This window comes from Vitis riparia, chromosome 18 (genome assembly GCF_004353265.1).
Source record: "Vitis riparia cultivar Riparia Gloire de Montpellier isolate 1030 chromosome 18, EGFV_Vit.rip_1.0, whole genome shotgun sequence".
In the NCBI taxonomy this organism is placed as follows: domain Eukaryota; kingdom Viridiplantae; phylum Streptophyta; class Magnoliopsida; order Vitales; family Vitaceae; genus Vitis; species Vitis riparia.
In genome coordinates, this window is record NC_048448.1 from 37,715,249 (window position 1) to 37,737,583 (window position 22,335).

At 33.8% G+C, this 22,335-nt stretch overlaps 1 protein-coding gene across 36 annotated transcripts; it reads right to left on the reverse strand.

Moving 5' to 3' along the window:
- Nucleotides 1-596: 596 nt before the first annotated feature.
- LOC117906571 (probable acetyl-CoA acetyltransferase, cytosolic 2) lies at nt 597-21,797 on the reverse strand. 36 transcript variants are annotated; one of them, XM_034819654.1, is made up of 15 exons: nt 12,776-12,877; nt 11,178-11,366; nt 10,912-11,059; nt 10,460-10,559; nt 10,263-10,373; nt 10,127-10,168; nt 9,865-9,900; nt 9,724-9,775; nt 9,055-9,174; nt 8,301-8,383; nt 8,116-8,189; nt 2,612-2,783; nt 1,844-2,005; nt 1,042-1,587; nt 597-962 (listed from the first exon to the last, which is right to left on the reverse strand). In XM_034819654.1, exons 3-10 carry the CDS (start codon nt 10,992-10,994, stop codon nt 8,373-8,375), a joined length of 555 nt encoding a protein of 184 aa, XP_034675545.1. In that variant the 5' UTR covers nt 10,995-11,059; nt 11,178-11,366; nt 12,776-12,877; the 3' UTR covers nt 597-962; nt 1,042-1,587; nt 1,844-2,005; nt 2,612-2,783; nt 8,116-8,189; nt 8,301-8,372. The 36 variants fall into 36 exon arrangements, 29 of the variants coding, with proteins under 29 accessions (XP_034675545.1, XP_034675544.1, XP_034675551.1 ...); XM_034819653.1 differs by having other exon boundaries at nt 8,116-8,206; XM_034819649.1 differs by lacking the exons at nt 597-962; nt 1,042-1,587; nt 1,844-2,005; nt 2,612-2,783 and adding exons at nt 5,656-5,817; nt 5,975-6,016; nt 6,111-6,551; nt 7,183-7,354 and having other exon boundaries at nt 8,301-8,384.
- Nucleotides 21,798-22,335: the final 538 nt, after the last annotated feature.

Below are 22,335 nucleotides of genomic sequence, written 5' to 3' on the forward strand. Positions count from 1 at the left end.
TTTTTATAAAAAAAAAAATCAAACATGAAAAATTATTTTTATTTAGGTTTTTTCTTCTTTCATGTAATGAAACATAACGTTAAAATCATAAGAGTTGAAACCTCAACAAATAGATATTTTTCACTCTTATTTCTTATTGATTCTCATTGAGTGTTAGGCTGTTATTTGCCTTCAATTTTTCTCCTCTTACTTTTGTTCTTTTCATGCTTTTGGAGTTGCTTTTCTCTATATATTTTTATTCCTCAAGTTCTCCGGTAAATATTAAAAATACAATAAAAAAATTTAATTGAAAAAATATTTCTTCAAGACTCGCTTTTCTTACATTTTCTTTTCTTATCACTTTTCACTCTTTCTTTTTTTAGTCTTCAATGATCATCATTTGGCTCTTAGACTTTGCTTGCCTATAATCTTATTTGAATTTCTTTTTTTACTTTATTCATTATCTCCCATTTTATTATTACTATATATATATATATTAAATTACAAGTAAGGTATACTAAACTAGAAAGGGAGACAAGGGTGGGACCAAACTATAGTTTTAAGCCTAATATAGTTAACAAACGTACAACAACCGGCATGCAAACATTCTAGAGTGATGAGAAGACAGTAAAATGACATACTGAGATCACATTTGTTATTTTGCTTTTAATTGCCTAGATTGTACAACAACATATGTAGCAGACACAAATCTATCATGTTCTTTCGAAGCCATTACTTTCTATCAAGAAACCTATTATACACTGAATCAGAAGGGGATGTATTTCCTCCAACATACAACTGCATTATTTGAAGCCACTCACTGCCCTGATAATTAAAGAAAAGAATAATTGCCCTGGTCCGATGATGAGCCCACATCCAAGGGGTAGTTGTTGTAACACTATTTGTAATACCCACCTTGGAATTCCGCCACTTCCTGGAATATTAATTTTACTGATTCCCGTTTGTGTGTCACATTCCGAATCCTGCACAAAAGTTTAATCACCATCATCAAATACAAAGCATACTTGGTATCAAAGAACTTTTATATCTAATACATCGTACCTGAGTAGCTGATTTCAACAATTTGAGGAAAGAAGGTCAGAGTGGACTTGATGGACTAAACAAAGTTTCCAAGGCCGTGCAATCATGAGCATCAATTTCTCGTAAAGTTGATGGAAGCTCCGGAATTTCTTGAAGCAACTTGCAGTGGCTGATATTAAGCTCTCTCCGCTTATAAAATTGACCGATATCACTGAAGATTGCTCCTTCCATCCCATCGCAATAACTCAAATCTAGTTTTTCTAAGGAGCGGAAGCCTTTCAGATTCCCCAAGTTCCTAGGAAACTTCTTCAGTTTTGGACACCCATGGGCGATCAGATCTTCAAGAAATTCCAAATCATAAATGGTGTGTCGAAGAGTCTCAAGGTCCTTGCAATTACTCAAATCCAAAGATCTAAGACGCTTTATATGTTGAACGGATGATGGTAACTCTTTTATAGCCGTTCCACGTAAATCGGGGTCTTTCAACTCTTGCATGTCCTCCATGATTTCCGGAAATGTCTCCAGGTTTGAGCAATGATTGAGATCGAGTCTTTAAGGGACTCCAACCTACAAATGTTGCTTGGAAGACTCAGGTTTTTGCAGAAACACAAAGAAAAAAAAAAAGGAGCTAAAGTTGATTGACTCTGCAAATTTGGGTCATTGACTGTCTTGATTTCAAGTTGTCAAGTTTGTACTGGCTTTGCATTACTATTGCAACTACTACATACTATAGTTGAAACCAACATCAATGAGACTTAACGTTTAACAATTAAATTTTGCGAGCTAGAAGGTGAGGTCTCACTTTCCTCACGGCAACACTCACCAAGCCCTGAGCTTCAATAGCATCCAGAAACATGCATTCAATGCGGATGCCATAGTGTTTCTTAACAGTATCAAAGAATTGATATGTTTCCAGGTTGAACCTGCCGGTGTTCAAGCTGAACACCTTTAATGGATGACCAGCTAAGTAGCATCTGCAGCACCACTGCCAAAAAAAGAGGAAAGGAAATATTAATATTTTTTTTCAGTACACAGCTTTGATTCTGATTCCACTAGTAAAGATGACGCAGAATATCACACATGGATTGATAAAAGAAACACAATGTAAAGTACTTAATTCCATTCTGGTGGAAATCCCAGTTTTTCAATTGAACATGGAGTACCAGTACTGGATTAATCAGGTGTTCTGTTTTGAAACAATTGTCAGATAACCATATATAGAACTTCAAATGTTGCATATTGTATACAACTTAATGATTCTGCACATCCCCATAAAAGTTCCTACTAGATCCAGTATAAAAGTATAAACCTAACCCCCCAAATCAGTAATGCTGGCATTAAAATGCTAGCACTAAACTAATGGCTACAGTCAACTTGTTGCACACTTCCTCAATAATGAGTCGAAACACAGTCATGTTAATGGATATGATGATCTGTTGACAAGAGAACACCATTCCAAAAAGATATCTCATGTGTTTTCTAAAACCAGATAAGGTTTAGAAGCAGTTACAATAGCATGCAAGCATGTATGTAAAATCATAACTCCACAGATCTATTAGAATATGTAACATAAATTTCATCTACCTCATACCTGCTTTTACAAAATCTGTATGTTTATATTGAGCTTCTCCTTTAAGATCCTCCTCTGTTACAGGATGTACATGAACACCAAACTCGAATCAATGTCCTCCATAGTCAATTGGTACTCCTCATCTTCTGCTCCAACTATTATCACTGGACTGTTCCATCCTCTTCTTAACCAACTGAAAGACATAAATAGAAAAGCTACGTTATTTTTTAATATCAACAACAGTAAAATCACTGCTTTCAAAAACCTCTCAGTGATGTAGAAAAGCTGGAAACAGGTTCCAAATTTTAATATGATCTAATAATTTTAACTGTAGGGATTGGAACATCTGGACCACTCCTTTTTCAGCCCACATCTCCCATTCCCTCCCTCCCTATTTCTCCTCATAATTCACTGGGGGTTCAATTTCCTTTAACTCTATTTTTGTCTTCTCGCCTAAGCATACATTCCTGAGATGCCAAAGATAACTCCCTCCTTGTCAACTGCAAAGAGGAGTTGCATGGCCTCTTCACCTCGCAACACCTTCTCCTGGAATCCCACCACACCCCACACATTCTTGGACATTGGCACTTAACTGCCAAAATCACAAAAATCTATGCATTGCCCCTAACATTATATGAAAACTAGTTGCATATTATGTCAGAAAAATTCAAACCCCCAGCCCACAACTTTGCCAAAGAAATAGGTGTTATTTTCCAATGGTGTTAATCCACATAACTGGAATGCAAATTAGATTCTACTTGTTTGTTCCAAAGGTATAAACTAACACATCCCAGGCAAACTGACCTTGTAGCTAACCAACTTTTTGTAGGTATTCAGAAAATGCAACTTGAACAATGATGCAGGTGTGATCAATTTACATTTACATATTTGAATCATCAAAACAAGAAGCTGAGCAGCACATAGGAAGTAGTTCATTTAGCTATATATTCATTATTTATAACTAGTGGCTTAAATTATGAACATTCAGTGAAAATTACCTGTAAACCCATTCATTATCATACCAAGAGACCAACTTGATAAAGTTGTCATTCAAAGCAATTCCAGCCTTGGCATAAAAAATACTCAACCTGCCAAAGGGCAAGTGATTATACAATTCAATTGCAAAATAAGAAAAGTATTGAAGATGAGGAAGAAAAAGAGATATTGCAAGATTTGCCCCACCTGCAGTCTCCCACAAAGTCACTTGATACCACATCATCCTTCGTGTGACCAAGGATTTCCTTCAAATTTCCCTCATATTCCGCCCTGAAAGAGAATCAGATGGTTAAACTAATAAGAATATCTTGAGTTCTTCTTTTTCATCCTCTTTTCTTGCAAATCAGAAGGTGCAACCAGCCAAGAAAAAGAAATAAATAAATCCAAATCAGAATATGATAGAAATTCAAAAAAATAAAAATTCCTTCTAGCATAACTTCATAAGATTCCATTTGTATATATGAAAAAACTCTCACAAACACAAACATATATATTAGTCATACCATTGTGGAACCAACTATAAGAAATGCTAATAAACATTGAAGAGTAGTTATGGAGCAACAAAATTCACTCTAGCTGCAACTTTTAAGAAGAAACCATCCTCAAAATCGGTGGCATATATTGAAAGGTTCAGGCCTTAACTCAAGAGTAGATATGAATGGAGAGAGAGATTTGGATGAACTACAACAACAGAATGGAAAACATAAGAACAAGATGTAAGTTTGAATTCAAGAATGGTCTAAAAGTTGTTTCTGGTTCCGATTTATATAAACTTACAGTTCACTGTGCAGAATAATTCTTGAAACATTGCTTAGTTTAAGTTGTTTCACTTTTTTGCCAGAGTACCGTATCGACATAGATTCATCCTGAAACATGACCTAGGAACACAAATATATGGGAACAGAGAATGAAAGAATCAAGAGGAAACATACCTGTAACATGCTCCTCCTGTAAGAGCAAATTGCAACTGATAGATGCAGCTTCTTCAAGATAAACCGCACACAATAAATACCCAGAAGCACATCTTCTCAAAATGAAAAATTTTCAACACCTATAAATGAATGGAGTTGAATTAGACCTAAAAGGTAAATAAATCCTTTGGTTCCAAAATAGAAGCCATAGGATAGAACATAATTCCTACAAAATTGGGGCAAAAAGATGGCCAAAAAATAGAAAAACCATATAAACCTACCGGTGTCACTAGATCCCAAGGGTTTTACAGGCCTAAAATGCTTCAGGCCTATCTATTCTCCACCATCTAGAATCTGTAAATCAGGGGTTACCTAAGCACAGGAACGAGTAAAAGATCTTTGAGAAATGAATTTTCATATGGAGAAGTCTTTTTGTCTAAAACACAATGATATCCAAGTAGGTGGATGATCTTCATACCTTTCCTGTCTAAAACACCAGTAAAGCCTTTTGGGGCACTCTCAGGTGGAAATTTCATACCTACATTTAGGGCTTCAAATTACACCAACAATATCTTTGAGAAATCATCAAACTTAAGAGCTTATCTCAATCCATAAGAAAGGAAGAAAAATCAGCTACCAAATCGAAATTTCTACAGTAATGAGTGGACAAAAAAATGGAGAAGTCGTACCTGAAAAGCCTCCAAATCCTCTGGTGACTTGAAAACCTAGCAATTCAAAACCCTAGAGAAAACCATAAGGTAGAAAATAATAGAGTGAAATCGAAAAAATAAAAAATAAAACAAAGTGACAATGTTGAAAGAAAAAAATACCAAGCCGCATCCCACAATGCTTGAAGAATCAGCCAACTATTACAAGAGAGAAAAAGAAAAAACAATGATTTCGGTACTGACAATGATGAAAGAGGAAACTATATGTCTGGTGGGAAGGACTCTGCAACTGCGACTTGCATAGCTGTGAGATTATATATATACTTTTTAGTTGTGGATGTTGTCGACCCTTCCTAAAATTACGCGACTATATCTCACTTTTTAGTAGTGTGATTAATGTCTCCCCACATTTCCAGAGATTACCTTAATCTCCCACATGGTTTTCAATACAGAAAAGAAGAAAATCAGAGGTTTGAGAGAGAATTGCATGTCAAGGAAGTATTTGGTTGTATTGAAAAAAATCTTTTAACTTATGCAGAACCAAGATAAGCTGCCATGAATATACCCCTAACAATGTGACCAAGATATGAGAACCACTGCAACCTATTGGATGTCCCAAAGATACAGATCCACCATGAACATTGACATTTTCCTGAATCCACAAAAGAGCACATGCTTGTAGAGGCAGAAATCTGGAAAATGCTCAGGAAAATAAAATTGTACAAAACTGAAGTAAACAAATTCAATGTATAGTAAGTCATCATAGGTTAAAAAAAAAAAAAGTAGAGACGGTGAACTAGAACACTCACAGGATCAAGACCAAGCAACCTTTGATTGGCAAGAGCTACAACCTGCAGAAAACAAATGAGATCATAAAATTAGCATAAACTGTTAATTGATAAAAGAGATGGTAGAAGTATAACAAGCACAAGAATAAATCCTTACGGCGAAAGCCTCATTTATTTCATAGTAATCAATTTGAGAAGCCTTCAGGCCAGCATTAGAAATAGCTTTTCAGAACTTAAGCACAATGAACAATACAACATATCCACAACTAAAGTTGATTGACTCTGCAAATTTGCGTCATTGACTGTCCTTGAGAGTTCAAGTTGTCATGTTTGCACTTGCTTTGCATTACCATTGCAACAACTACATCAATGAGACTAAACATTTACAAATTAAATTTTGCCAGCTAGAAGGCGAGGTCTCACTTTCCTCACACGGCAACACTCACCAAGCCCTGAACTCTGGAAACATGCATTCAATGCGGATGCCATAGTGTTTCTTAACAGTATCAAAGAATTGATATGTTTCCAGGTTGAACCTTCTGGTGTTCAAGCTGAACACCTTTAATGGACAACCAGTTAAGCAGCATCTTCAGCACCACTGCCAAAAAAACAGAAAAGGAAATATGTTTTTCAGTACACAGCTTTGATTCTGATTCCACTAGCAAAGATGATGCAGAATATCACACATGGATTGATCAATGACAGATACAGAAGTAGCAGATAGAGATAAAAGAAACACAATATAAAGTACTTAATTCCATTCTGGTGGAAATCCCAGTTTTTCAATTGAAAATGGGGTACCAGTACTGGATTAATCAGGTGTTCTGTTTTGAAACAATTGTCAGATAACCATATATAGAACTTCAAATGTTGCATATTGTATACAATTTAATGATTCTGCACATCCCGATAAAAGTTCCTACTAGATCCAGTATAAAAGTAAAAACCTAACCCCCCAAATCAATAATGCTGGCATTAAAATGCTAGCACTAAACTAATGGCTACAGTCAACTTGTTGCACACTTCCTCAATAATGAGTTGAAACACAGTAACGTTAATGGATGTGATGATCTGTTGACAAAAGAACACCATTCCAAAAAGATATCTCATGTGTTTTCTAAAACCAGATAAGGTTTAGAAACAGTTACAATAGCATGTAAGCATGTCTGTAAAATCAGAACTCCACAGATCTATTAGAATATGTAACACAAATTTCATCTACCTCATACCTGCTTTTACAAAATCTGTATGTTTATATTGAGCTTCTCCTTTAACATCCTCCTCTGTTACAGGATGTACATGAACACAAAACTCGAATCAATGTCCTCCATAGTCAATTGGTACTCCTCATCTTCTGCTCCAACTATTATCACTGGACTGTTCCATCTTCTTCTTAACCAACTGAAACACATGAATAGAAATGCTACATTATTTTTTAATTTCAACAACAGTAAAATCACTGCTTTGACAAACCTCACAGTGATGTAGAACAGCTGGAAACAAGTTCCAAATTTTAATAGGATCTAATGATTTTAACTGTAGGGATTGGAACATCTGGACCACTCCCTTTTCAGCCCACATCTCCCACTCCCTCCCTCCCTATTTCTCCTCATAATTCATTGAGGGTTCAATTTCCTTCAACTCTATTTTTGTCTTCTTGCCTAAGCATACATTCCTGAGATGCCAAAGATAACTCCCTCCTTGTCAACTGCAAAGAGGAGTTGCATGGCCTCTTCACCTCGCAACACCTTCTCCTGGAGTCCCACCACACCCCAGACATTCATGGACATTGGCACTTAACCGCCAAAATCATGAAAATCTATGCATTGCCCATATGCTATGGCCCTCAACTTTGCCAAAGAAATAGGTGTTATTTTCCAATGGTGTTAATCCCCAAACTGGAATGCAAATTAGATTCTACTTGTTTGTTTCAAAGGTATAAACTAACACATCCCAGGAAAACTGACCTTGTAGCTAACCAACTTTTTGTAGGTATTCAGAAAATGCAACTTGAACAATGATGCAGGTGTGATCGATTTACATTTACATATTTGAATCATCAAAAAAAAGAAGCTCGACAGCACATTGGAAGTAGTTCATTTAACTATATATTCATTATTTATAACTAGTGGCTTAAATTATGAACATTCAGTGAAAATTACCTGTAAACCCATTCATTATCGTACCAAGAGACCAACTCGATAAAGTTGTCATTCAGCACAATTCCAGCCTTGGCCTAAAAAAATACTAGACCTGTCAAAGGGCAATTGATTATACAATTCAATTGCAAAATAAGCAAAGTATTGAAGATGAGGAAGAAAAAGAGATATTGTAAGATTTGCCTCACCTGCAGTCTCCCACAAAGTCACTTGATACCACATCATCCTTAGTGTAACCAAGGATTTCCTTCAAATTTCCCTCATATTCCACCTTGAAAGAGAATCAGATGGTTAAATTAATAAGAACATCTTGATTTTTTCTTTTTCATCCTCTTTTCTCGCAAATCAAAAGGTGCAACCAACAAAGAAAAAGAAATAAATAAATCCAAATCAGAATATGATAGAAATTCAAAAAAAAAAAAAAACTTCTAGCATAACTTCGTAAGATTCCATTTGTATATAAGAAAAAACTCTCACAAACACAAACATATATATTAGTCACACGACTCACACTATTGTGGAACCAACTATAAGTAATGCTAATAAACATTGAAGAGTAGTTATGGAGCAACAAAATTCACTCTAGCTGCAACTTTTAAGAAGAAACCATCCTCAAAATCGGTGGCATATATTGAAAGGTTGAGGCCTTAACTCAAGAGTAGATATGAATGGAGAAAGAGATTTGGATGAACTACAACAACAGAATGGAAAATATAAGAACAAGATGTAAGTTTGAATTCAAGAATGGTCTAAAAGTTCTCTGGTTCCAATTTATATAAACTTACAGTACACTGTCCAAGAATAATTCTTGAAACATTGCTTAGTTTAAGTTGTTTCACTTTTTTGCCAGAGTACCGTATCAACATAGATTCATCCTGAAACATGACCTAGTTAACACAAATATATGGGAACAGAGAATGAAAGAATCAAGAGGAAACATACCTGTAACATGCTCCTCCTGTAAGAGCAAATTGCAACTAATAGATGCAGCTTCTTCAAGATAAACCGCACACAATAAATACCCAGAAGCACAACTTCTCAAAAATGAAAAGTTTTCAACACCTAGTAATGAATGGAGTTGAATTAGACCTAAAAGGTAAATAAATCCTTTGGTTCCAAAATAGAAGCCATAGGATAGAACATAATTCCTACAAAATTGGGGCAAAAAGATGGACAAAAAATAGAAAAACCATATAAACCTACCAGTGTCACTAGATCCCAAGGGTTTTACAGGCCTAAAATGCTTCAGGCCTATCTATTCTCCACCATCTAGAATCTGTAAATCAGGGGTTACCTAAGCACAGGAACGAGTAAAAGATCTTTGAGAAATGAATTTTCATATGGAGAAGTCTTTTTGTCTAAAACACAATGATATCCAAGTAGGTGGATGATCTTCATACCTTTCCTGTCTAAAACACCAGTAAAGCCTTTTGGGGCACTCTCAGGTGGAATTTTCATACCTACATTTAGGGCTTCAAATTACACCAACAATATCTTTGAGAAATCATCAAACTTAAGAGCTTATCTCAATCCATAAGAAAGGAAGAAAAATCAGCTACCAAATTGAAATTTCTACAGTAATGAGTGGACAAAAAAATGGAGAAGTCGTACCTGAAAAGCCTCCAAATCCTCTGGTGACTTGAAACCCTAGCAATTCAAAACCCTAGAGAAAGCCATAAGGTAGAAAATAATAGAGTGAAATCGAAAAAATAAAAAATAAAACAAAGTGCCAATGTTGAAAGAAAAAAATACCAAGCCGCATCCCACAATGCTTGAAGAATCAGCCAGCTATTACAAGAGAGGAAAAAAAAAAAAAAAGAATGAGTTCGGTACCGACAATGATGAAAGAGGAAATGGGTTTGGCAATCAAGGGTGAGGGGTAGAGAAGTGGGTTTGGCAACCAAGCCAAGCAGGAGAGAAATGTTGCAATTTATATATGGGTTTTATGGTAGCAGTCTGGTGGCGTCCTGGGCCATAAACTGTTATAGTAGAGACGATGAACTAGAACACTCACAGGATCAAGACCAAGCAACTTTTGATTGGCAAGAGCTACAACCTGCAGAAAACAAATGAGATCATAAAATTAGCATAAACTGTTAATTGATAAAAGAGATGGTAGAAGTATAACAAGCACAAGAATAAATCCTTACGGCGAAAGCCTCATTTATTTCATAGTAATCAATTTGAGAAGCCTTCAGGCCAGCATTAGAAATAGCTTTTGGTATTGCAAGGGCTGGGGTAGTTGTAAACAACTCAGGTGCCTGCCCAAGCCAATCATGTTTTAGTATCAAGTCATCTGTTGTCATATCAAGATCAAGACAGATGTAAGTTAACTTGTTAATAGTACCTGAGTAGCATCACCATATCCTGCAATCTTAGCAATCACTTGGAGTCTAAGCTCAACTGCCTTCTTACCGCTCCCTAGCACTAGTGTAGCCGCACCATCACTGTCCACAAGTGAATAGCACCAACTTACAGTGAAATGATTGGCAACACCTCATGGGTTGACTGTTGACATGCCAGGTTACATAGAAATATACAACAGAAATCTATCAAAGCAATATCTGGGTTAAACTAAAATCTGATGAACTAAAAGAATCATTATCTCTTTAGTGGGTTAACAAAAAAGTATATGCCCCGATCTTAGGTGTTTAGATATGAAATTTAGTTATTTATTTTCAAAGTGAATCCCTATATAAACAGAATTGTATACCAAATCATAGGAAACAAATGTGCAAATATTCTAAAGTAATAAGATCACAATGAAGATGGATTGCATAAAGCAAAATTCCAACTCACATTGTTTTGAATTTTAACCCAATCGAGTGAAAGCAAGAATTGGTTGTATGCATCCTTGTCAGATAAAAGCTTCCGTAATACATCACCACTAAAAATACGAGAATAACAACATCTGTATACCGAAATTTGAGAATACTTCACCCTCCTCCTAAAGCCATTTAGATGAAAACTATTTAGTACAATGGAGTAATAACATTAAGTCTTTTAGCCATTTAAATCACTTAATCAGACAATATAAACTAAGAAGAGATAGGAAGGTGGCGTACCAAAAGCTTTAGATACATGTTTAGTGTCTTCTACGGTAAATCCATTGAACAAATTTGTAGAGAAGCTCCAACAATTTATGTATATGGTTCTCTTCATCATCTTGGGAGGCATAGTGTCTCTGTCCATCAGCATTAGTATCTTTTGCAATCCAAACCCATGGGCCAGCATTTAGATTAGGGGATCATCCACTAATCCAAATCCATCATCACAGAAATTCACGTCACATATTGAATTACAACCATTTATATGAACAAAGTAAAAAATAAACAAAGATGATTTACCTATAAGTCAAGTCATTCTTATAGAATTTGTTAATATATATATATATATATATATTGAAATTAACAACAAAAATAGAGAAGATATTTGAACAAAGAGGTTTTTTTTTTTTCAAATTAAAAATAAAAAAATAAAAGCTAAATTATAAATTAAAATTAAAACTAATAAATTCTAAAAAATCATCTTTAAAAAATTAAAATAATATCTAAAATAATTAAATCTAAGAGAAGTTATTTTTATTTTTTTTAGATTTAATTTTATTTTTATTTTTGTATGTCTATTATTTTTTTAAGGAAGAAAAGATGTGTAGATTAGAAAATTATAATTGTTTTGTTAATTTTTTTCCTATGTTAAATGATTATGTATTTATAGATAAAACTACAAACTAACTTATATTTAATTCTCATTCAAAGTTGTAACGATTCAAAAATAGATATTTTAGTTATTTCATAAAATAGGTATACCTACCAAAAATGTAACTAGGGTATACATATGTATCTAAGTAAAAAAAAATGAAGAATGTAATTAGTATGTGAAAAATGTGATCAAGATAGAAAAAGATGAAAATTGTGATCTAGGTACAAGAATATGATTAGGGTACAAAAATGTCATTATAATGTCAAAAATATCATTAGCATATAAAAAAATATGATTAAGGTAATAAGACCAAAAAAAATGTGATTAGGGTGTGAAGAATATAATTAAAGTATAAAAAAATGTTATAATGAGATGAACAACATGATCAAGGAACGCAAAATATGATTAGAGCATAAAGAATATGATTAAGGTACAAAAAAAATTATGGTTTAGGTATAAAAAAATACGGATGCGATTAAAGTATGAAAAATGTGACTAATTAATTTATAATTAGGGTCAAACTTGGACCAAAATGGGAGACAAATAAATACTAATTCTTGATTCAACCAACTTGACTTACATTTTAAAAACATATGATAATTTTTAAAACTTGAATATAAAATTAATTCAAAAGTCTTTTTTTTTTTTTCACCTTTTGTTAATTAATATATGCGTTCCATTTTTTCCTTCTAAATTTTGGACTTAAAGACTTTTAATATCTAAATATGCTCCTTTCCTTCCAATAACTCATTCCAAAGATTAGCTTTTGAGAATTCCTAACACATTTTTAACAAAAACAAAAAGAATTTAGGTCTTTGAGCCCAACAATTGGGGATCTCAATTTTTTCTTGAAATTTTGGGATAACTAAAAGCAAACAAATTTATAAAATTAAAAATTAAATAATAGAAAAGAAAAAAAAACGGAATATTAGTCTAGTAAATGAAAAGAAAGAAGACGTACCTTATAGGAGGGTGAAGAAAAGTGTGTTAGGTTGAAAACTAGAGAAGTCTTGATTTTTTGTTGTGTGGGTTCTCTGCATCATCAAGACTTCTGTTAACATTGAAATCTGTATTTTCACTCAATAACCGAGGCCAATGGTTGGTGGCATTGGAATCTCTGTTTTTTATATATAAGATGAAGCCCACACTCTTCCACTTTCTCTCGTTTACCATGAAATGAAGCCTTCATATGTCTCCATTCATTTGACCAACCCTTATTCTTAATAGCAACCTTAGGATAAAATGCCACCAAGACTCCATTTGATTCACCACCATTACAGCAACGTCTACGGCTAAACACGCCTCGATCCCGGAACTTGGATTCAGATAAGTTACCATCCGGATAAAAATGATGGAAGGTCAATTCAAAATAATATTCAAAATAAAATTCAAAAATTTCTTCATATTCTAAAACAGAGCATAAGGCAAATCCCAAAAAGTTGTTATCCTCCCACCAATTCTCGGGAAGCTCTACTACTATTTCAGATCCTTTTTTCTTATGGCTTATCCACTCCGGAATTCCATTATTTCCAGGCATTAAAATTTCGACTTTCTCCTGGCAATAGAACCTGCCGTCATAGTCCTGTAAGAAATATTAGTGTAAATCTTGTGTTTTTGTCAAAAAGAAAAAGGAAAAAAAAAAAAAAAAGGTTAAATTTCTTGAAAATCATACCTCAATTGCTGATTCGAAGCACTTGAACAAGGATAAACCAAGTAAACTTGAGGGACTTGATAAAGTTTCCAGGCATGGGCAGTCCTGGACATCAAGAACTCGTAAACTTGGTGGAAGCTCTGGAATTTGTAGAAGCTTCAGGCAGTGATTCAAGCAGAGGCTTCTCAGTTTAGAAAGCTGAATGATGTTGGCAGGTATGCTACTAAAATGGTTCCCATCCAGAGATAAGTTTTGCAATGATGAAATATGGCAAATACGATTGAGGATCTCTCCTTCCGTTAGACTGCAGTTACTTAGAGATAAATTTACCAGTGAAGATAGGTTCCAAAAACCACTAGGGATTCCTTCTTCCATTAGATTGCAGTTACGAAGAGATACACTTGCCAATGAAGATTGGCGGAAAATATCACTGAGGATTCTTCTTTGAATTGGACTGAAGTTACCTACGGATAATACTTGCAGTGCAGATAGGTGGAAACTATCACCGGAGATGTCTCTGTAGTCTCTTGTACATGATTCTACCAGTGATGACAGGGAGGAAACATGATGGTTAAGGACCTCTCCTTCCACTTCGGCGACCCGTTGATCACCACCGCTCGACCAGATTACACTTTGGTTTAGAATCCAACAAGTTAGATACAAAGATCCCACTAGGTTCACCTCCACTCTCTCCAGTTTTGGACATTCCTGGACATCAAGTGCTTTAAGAGAGCTCAAATTGCAAATGCTATCCGGAAGACTCACAAGCTCTGTACAACATTTCAAATCTAGGTGTTGAAGAGCCTTTAGACGTCCAATTGAGGATGGAAGCTCTTCTATACCTGTTTCCCCCAAATCAAGCCTTTTTAGATTTTCCATATCATCTTTGATTTCTGGAAAGCCCTTTAAATTTGAACACCTCTCCAAGATGAGAGTTTCAAGAGAGCTCAAATTGCAAATGCTCTCCGGAAGACTCCTTAGGCTTTTGCACCTTGACAAATCTAGGTGTTGAAGAGCCTTTAGATGTCCAATTGAGGATGGAAGCTCTTCTATACCTGTTTCCCCCAAATCAAGCCTTTTTAGATTTTCCATATCATCTTTGATTTCTGGAAAGCCCTTTAAATTTGAACAACCCGCCAAGATGAGAGTTTTAAGAGAGCTCAAATTGCAAATGCTCTCCGGAAGATTCACAAGGTTTTGGCACCATGACAAATCAAGGTGTTTAAGAGCCTTTAGATGTCCAATTGAGGATGGAAGCTCTTCTATACCTGTTTTCCTCAAATCAAGCCTTTTTAGATTTTCCATATCTTTGATTTCTGGAAAGCCCTTTAAATTTGAACAACTCGCCAAGATGAGAGTTTCAAGAGAGCTCAAATTGCAAATGCTCTCCGAAAGACTTCTTAGGCTTTTGCAATAAGACAAATCTAGGTGTTGAAGAGCCTTTAGACGACCAATTGAGGATGGAAGCTCTTCTATACCTGTTCTACCCAAATCAGGCCTTTTTAGATTTTCCATATCATATTTGATTTCTGGAAAGCCCTTTAAATTTGAACACCCCACCAAGATGAGAGTTTCAAGAGAGCTCAAATTGCAAATGCTCTCCAAAAGACTTCTTAGGCTTTTGCAAAAAGACAAATCTAGGTGTTGAAGAGCCTTTAGACGTCCAATTGAGAAGGGAAGCTCTTCTATACCTGTTTCCGTCAAATCAAGCCTTTTTAGATTTTCCATATCATCTTTGATTTCTGGAAAGCCCTTTAAATTTGAACACCCCGCCAAGATGAGAGTTTCAAGAGAGCTCAAATTGCAAATGCTCTCCGAAAGACTTCTTAGGCTTTTGCAATAAGACAAATCTAGGTGTTGAAGAGCCTTTAGACATCCAATTGAGGATGGAAGCTCTTCTATACCTGTTCTATCCAAATCAAGCCTTTTTAGATTTTCCATATCATATTTGATTTCTGGAAAGCCCTTTAAATTTGAACACCCTGCCAAGATGAGAGTTTCAAGAGAGCTCAAATTGCAAATGCTCTCCGAAAGACTTCTTAGGCTTTTGCAATAAGACAAATCTAGGTGTTGAAGAGCCTTTAGACATCCAATTGAGGATGGAAGCTCTTCTATACCTGTTCTATCCAAATCAAGCCTTTTTAGATTTTCCATATCATATTTGATTTCTGGAAAGCCCTTTAAATTTGAACACCCTGCCAAGATGAGAGTTTCAAGAGAGCTCAAATTGCAAATGCTATCCGGAAGACTCACAAGCTCTGTACAACATTTCAAATCTAGGTGTTGAAGAGCCTTTAGACGTCCAATTGAGGATGGAAGCTCTTCTATACCTGTTTCCCCCAAATCAAGCCTTTTTAGATTTTCCATATCATCTTTGATTTCTGGAAAGCCCTTTAAATTTGAACACCCCGCCAAGATGAGAGTTTCAAGAGAGCTCAAATTGCAAATGCTCTCCGAAAGACTTCTTAGGCTTTTGCAATAAGACAAATCTAGGTGTTGAAGAGCCTTTAGACGTCCAATTGAGGATGGAAGCTCTTCTATACATGTTCTACCCAAATCAAGCCTTTTTAGATTTGCCATATCTTTGATTTCTGGAAAGCCCTTTAAATTTGAACACCCCTCCAAGATGAGAGTTTTAAGAGAGCTCAAATTGCAAATGCTATCCAGAAGACTCACAAGCTCTGTACAACATTTCAAATTCAAGTGTTTAAGAGCCTTTAGATGTCCAATTGAGGATGGAAGCTCTTCTATACCTGTAAAACTCAAATCAAGCCTTTTTAGATTTTCCATATCTTTGATTTCTGGAAAGCCCTTTAAATTTGAACACCATACCAAGATGAGAGTTTCAAGAGAGCTCAAATTGCAAATGCTCTCCGGAAGATTCACAAGGTTTTGGCACCATGACAAATCAAGGTGTTTAAGAGCCTTTAGATGTCCAATTGAGGATGGAAGCTCTTCTATACCTGTAAAACTCAAATCAAGCCTTTTTAGATTTTCCATATCTTTGATTTCTGGAAAGCCCTTTAAATTTGAACACCCTACCAAGATGAGAGTTTCAAGAGAGCTCAAATTGCAAATGCTCTCCGAAAGACTTCTTAGGCTTTTGCAATAAGACAAATCTAGGTGTTGAAGAGCCTTTAGACGTCCAATTGAGGATGGTACTTCTATAATAGCCGTTCCACTTAAATTAAGCTCTCTTAGTTTGCTCATATTTCCCTTGATTTCCGGAAAACTCTTTAGCTCTGAACAGTCCGCACAAGAGAGACTTCGAAGATGTTCCAATTTATGAAAATTCCTTGGAAGACTCTGAAGTCTTGTGCACCCTATTATATTCAAGAAAATAGTTAGATAATAACTCTAATAATAATAATGGTGATGGGTGAATTTTGAAGTAACTTTATACAACCTTGTAGAATTAGAATCTCCAAATTTGGTACACTCGAAAAGTTTGGGATTTCAACGAGATCCTTTGAATAACTAAGGTCGATGACTTTCAACTTGTCAAGAATCTAAAACAAAATAACATGCCTTAATAGATAATTTTTTAAGAACTTTAACATGAATATAAAAATTATTAATGAAATAACAATAAAAATATTACCTCATTCTCTTTCCAAAGTTGTTTTATGCTACTACCGATTAAATCAAGTTCTACAAGATTCTTTGCATGAAAATTCCTTGGTAAGAATTGTAAAGGGTATCCCTCAAAATGGAGATATCTTAACTCAAAGGAAGGAATTTCAAAATCCTTGGGAAGGTCCACCACAAAATCATCCAAATCACCCACAATCATATCATAGACTTTGAGCAATCTAAGACTTCTCATCTTCGCGAAAAAATTTGCAGGAAATTGTATTTGGTTTAATGTAGAAACTTTTACAAATAGTCCTTCAATTGCTTTAGTCCCCTACAAAAAATAAAAGCCAATAATAAGCCAAGAACAAGGTGTACAAAAATTAACCAAATTATATAGATATACAATTTCTTAAACAAGTTACATTTTACTCTTACCGTATTTCTTGTTAACACGCTCTCAACATCTTTAGGATCCCAAAGTCTACTCATTTTTCCAGGCTCTTGACGAACAACTGCCCGACCCATTTGTTGTAATAAATCATGCATATCTAAAATGTTTTCTGAAATAGTAATGAGACATCTATCTTCCAGATTTCTTATTACAGCCTCTGCAACACTTCCTAATATTCTTGAAACAAAATTTTTGTCTTTTCCTCTAAAAAAACATGCAATATCCAAGAATACCCCTTTTTCTCTACCATCCAATTTATCATAACTTACTTTAAGCACACTTTGGACGTCTTTGTTAGGCATTTCTTGTAGTTTCTGCAATTCACTTTCCCATTCCTCTGTTGACTTCTTAAAGAGAGAAACACCCAAAACTTTAAGTGCTATTGGAAGGCCATCAGCATACTCCACTACACTATTTGAAAGGCTTTCAAATCCAGTTTTGGGAGTATTTTGCTTGAAGGCCCACCAATTGAAAAGCTCAGTAGATTTTTCATGATTCAATTTTTGTACTTCATAAAATACATTTACTTCATATTGTTCTAACAAATATTTCTCTTTAGTTGTTATGATGATTATACTTTTTGCACCATACCAACCATATTTTCCGGCCAAGTTTTCTAATTGCATGTACTTGTCCACATCATCGAGAACAATAAGGACTCTTTTCGATCGAAGCCTTTCCTTTATCACAGTGATTCCTTGGTTAATATCATTGAATTTTGGCCTTTCACACTTTAAGATATCTTGAAGAAGTGTCTTTTGTAATTTAAGTAGATCATTTTCACATTTCCCCCCAACATTTCCAAGAAAGCTACTACCATCAAATTGAGACGAGATATCATTATAAATAGCCTTAGAGATGGTAGTTTTGCCAATTCCACCAATCCCATAGATACCAACCATGAGAACCTCATCGATTTCAACTTTTATAAGTGATTTTAACTGCTTCAAATGAAAGTCCATTCCAACTATGTTGTCGCCCATATATAAAGGCGTACGATTCAATTTTGTAACGATATCTTCACAAATCCTTTTAATAAACTCTGCCTCAGATCTATTAATCATAAAGTACGTGGTATTAGAATCTGTCACAAATATAATCAATATGAAAGAAAGTTGAACAACAAAATGTAATAGAAAAAAAATCAAACCCATTTATTAAATTACTTATTTAAGTACATTCTAATTATTCCTAGCTATAAATTCAAGTAAGAAAAAAGTGAAAAATGTGAACTTTAGTTGCTTACTTAGTTGAAAGGTTCAAATTGAAGTCGACTAGTATAGAACATTATTTGACTTCATGATAAGGGATCCTATAATCATAACACAAACAAAGATAACTCTTGATATGTCAAGCTTCAAGATAGCTTCCAATTTGGCATCCAAGTTCCCTAATCTAGTAATACTTTTCTTGATTAAAGAGAATTCTTAACAACTCTCCACTATGCTCTCACATAACTTTCTTTCCCCCTTTATTTAGTAAAAAAGATCTTTAAATTCCTCATTCACTTGTTTCTATGTTTTATCAACTTACCATTATTTTAATGATTTGTTCGTTGATTAAAAACCTTGAATTTAATTGAAGAAGATTTGAAATACTTCTTAAAGAAAATTAACATAAGAGAATAGAGACTCATTTTTGTTAGTGCTTTCATATTCACAATGCTTTCATTATGAGAATAAAGTTGGTAAATTAAGTATATATATATATATATATATATATAGTAAGAGTTTTTGGGGATTGAGCATAGGGCTAACTAACCAAATGATCAATGGAATGGACCTTTTATTAAAAAAAAAAAATGTATCATTAGATCAAAAAACAGGTTATCCAAGAAGAATATCATACCAAAAATATGATCATTATAGTGTAGCAAATTTGGATGAACAAGTCTTTGAACAATTTATGCACAAATACTAAGAAAATTGAGACTCTAAATAATAAGGAAGGTGCATGAGAATCTTTGTGGTGAGTGAGCATGGAATTCATTGGCAATATACAATCACAAATGTCTTTGAAATATAGAATGGTTAAACATTATACTAGGCTTGTCTATAAATTCTAGATCTCTAAAGAGACATGACCATTCAAGGTGTCATAAGATAACTGACTACAAACAAGATGTAGGGATCCCAAAGAGATGAGAAAATCCTTCATGCAAGCAGCCTGTAAACTACACTTTTGAGCTAGCATTAAAAATGGTTCAAAGTTTAGACATGTCATTTACACTTTCACTCTTTAAAATAATATCTTACTAAAAGTGTTCATTAAATTAAACTACAATATTAAGCACTTAAAAAGCTTTAGCTTTTGAATATATTAGAGTGAATATGATGATGATGATGATGATGATAGTGATGGTAATGATGATAATAATCATAATAACAATAACAAAATAATGATATTAGTAATAGTAATTATAATTAATATTGATAGTATTTGTATTATAAACTGTAGTAGCAGTAATAATAATAATAATAATAATCACATGAAAGTAGAAAAGAAAAATATGAAAAGGATAAAATAGAAAAGTGAAATGGAAGAAAAGGATTTTTGAAAAAAAAGAAAGAAATAAATGAAGCCATTTGGACTTTTTTATTGATAAAATATTAGTCAAATATTTAGTAGTAATTTTCCTATAGAAAAAGAAAAATATGAAAAAAAAAACATAAAATAACAAAATTAAAATAGAAGAAAAAGATAAAATATAAATAAAATAAATAAATGAAGCTATTTGGACTTTTTTTTTATTGATCAAATATTAGTCAAATATTTCGTAGTAATTTTTCCTCCAACCCTAGGTCCTGACAGTATTAAATTATTTATCTCAACTATTTATTAATAAAATAAAAGAATGATTTACTTGTAGGTCTCACCATGAAATCCAAGGTCATGCTACCGCATGTACACGTGAAAAAAATATCAAAAAGGGTTGAAAAATGTAAAACTACATGAATTAAATCAAATAAATGAACCTTATATTGAATCATAGGAATGAACAAAATTTTGAAGATAAAAATAAGCAAAACCACATGAACGTTCAAGTAATAACTAAAAGGTATGTTTGAATATTAGTCATAAACCAATCAAAACTTGATACAATTGCTATTATTTCATATATTAACGATAATTTAGATCAAATTAAATTAATATTAGTTCATGTTTAGGCTTTATACATTTTATTTTAATATTATTATTATTTTTTTATTAAACTTAAAATGATGAAGTTTATATGAAATCATGGTGGGTAAAATATTAAATGTTATATATTGATAAAATCTCATAATTCAGATTTTTTTCTTTTTTTAAATACTTTGAATAAAAAAACTTCACCATGTTGTATAAAATAAATTGGTCATATAAACAAACAGAAAGACAAAGCAGGAGGGTAATATATCTAATATTAAGTAGACTCGATTCAATAATGGACCGGTAAAGCCTCAATCCAATCTTAAACTAGGCTAGTTTAGAATTTCTCAACCAATTCATCTATTTTGTTTAAAATTTGATAGTGATAGAATGAAGCAAGTTTCCAGATAGGCTTAAAGAAAGAAATAAAATGATTAAAGTAGGATAAAATTTATCTAGTAGAGGTGAAAAGAAATATAGTTACTGATTTTGCAGATGATATCCAGATAGGTTGGCTGCTGTCTTCAAGGCATTCTTCCACGTTTCTATTGTCTTCTTCTTCTCTTGATCTGCACCTTCTGCATGCTTCGAAAATGCATCTTCAAAACTTCCTTTTTGATTTCGTACATCTCTTGGCTCCACATGGTAGAAAACCGGCAAAACCACTTTCTTTTCTGTCATACAATCGATGATCTTTACCAGTTCATTCAAACACCACTTGGAGTCAGCAAAGTGTTTTGAGAAAATAATAATAAAAATCTTTGATTCTTTGATAGCTCTCGAGAGATCTGATGCGATATCTCCTCCTTTCTCAAGTTCTTCATCATCTCTGAAGGTGTGAATTCCACGTGCAACCAAATTAGCATAAAGATGACCAGTGAAAGTCTGGCGGGTGTCTTCACCTCTAAAACTCAAGAACACATGATAATTATAACCATCACAATTAGAAGTGGAAGACGACGCTTTCAAGGAGCTGCTAGAAGCCATTTCTGGACTGGATCTGGCAAAGTTACAAGGAGGCTAAGAACGAAAAGAAAGGGTCTTTGGTTGCAAATGACTGTTCTTCTCCTCTGGCAAGCAATTTTCCTTTTTATTGGGTTGGAGGCAAGAGGAAAGAATGAAAGTTCATGGAAGAAGAAAGAGAAATACTGTTCGAGTCCACAAGCTAAATTGTCCTATTCCAATTGTGGGGCTGCCATTTTCTCAGATTGCTTTTAGATGGAATCATGGTGGGCTCACCTGAACCAACAGCTGGCCTCGATAATGAGACTTGCGACTCTGGATTTCGATTTTTTTATTTTTTCACTGTCTCTCATTGTACTTTTATTCTTTTACATCTATGCCATGTCCATGTTTCTTGCATTTTTTCTTTTTGATTTATTCCTTTCATTTTTATTTGATGCTTTTATTTTCCAATGAAGCTGTGAGACTCTTACAGTCCGTTTAGAAGTATTTCGAAAAACCATTTTTAAGTTTTAATATGAAAAGCATTTTTAAAGGAAACTAACGCATTGAAAAACACTTTTAAATATTTTAAAAAATACATTAATATTTTATAATGAATCACTTTTCAAATGATTCTTTAAAAAAAAATATTTTTATTAAAACACTTTAGTTTCCGTTTTTTTACTATAATTCTAAAAAATTATTTTTAATCCCTATCATACTTAAAAAATTTATCAAAATTATTATTTTCATATGTTAAGAAATTTAG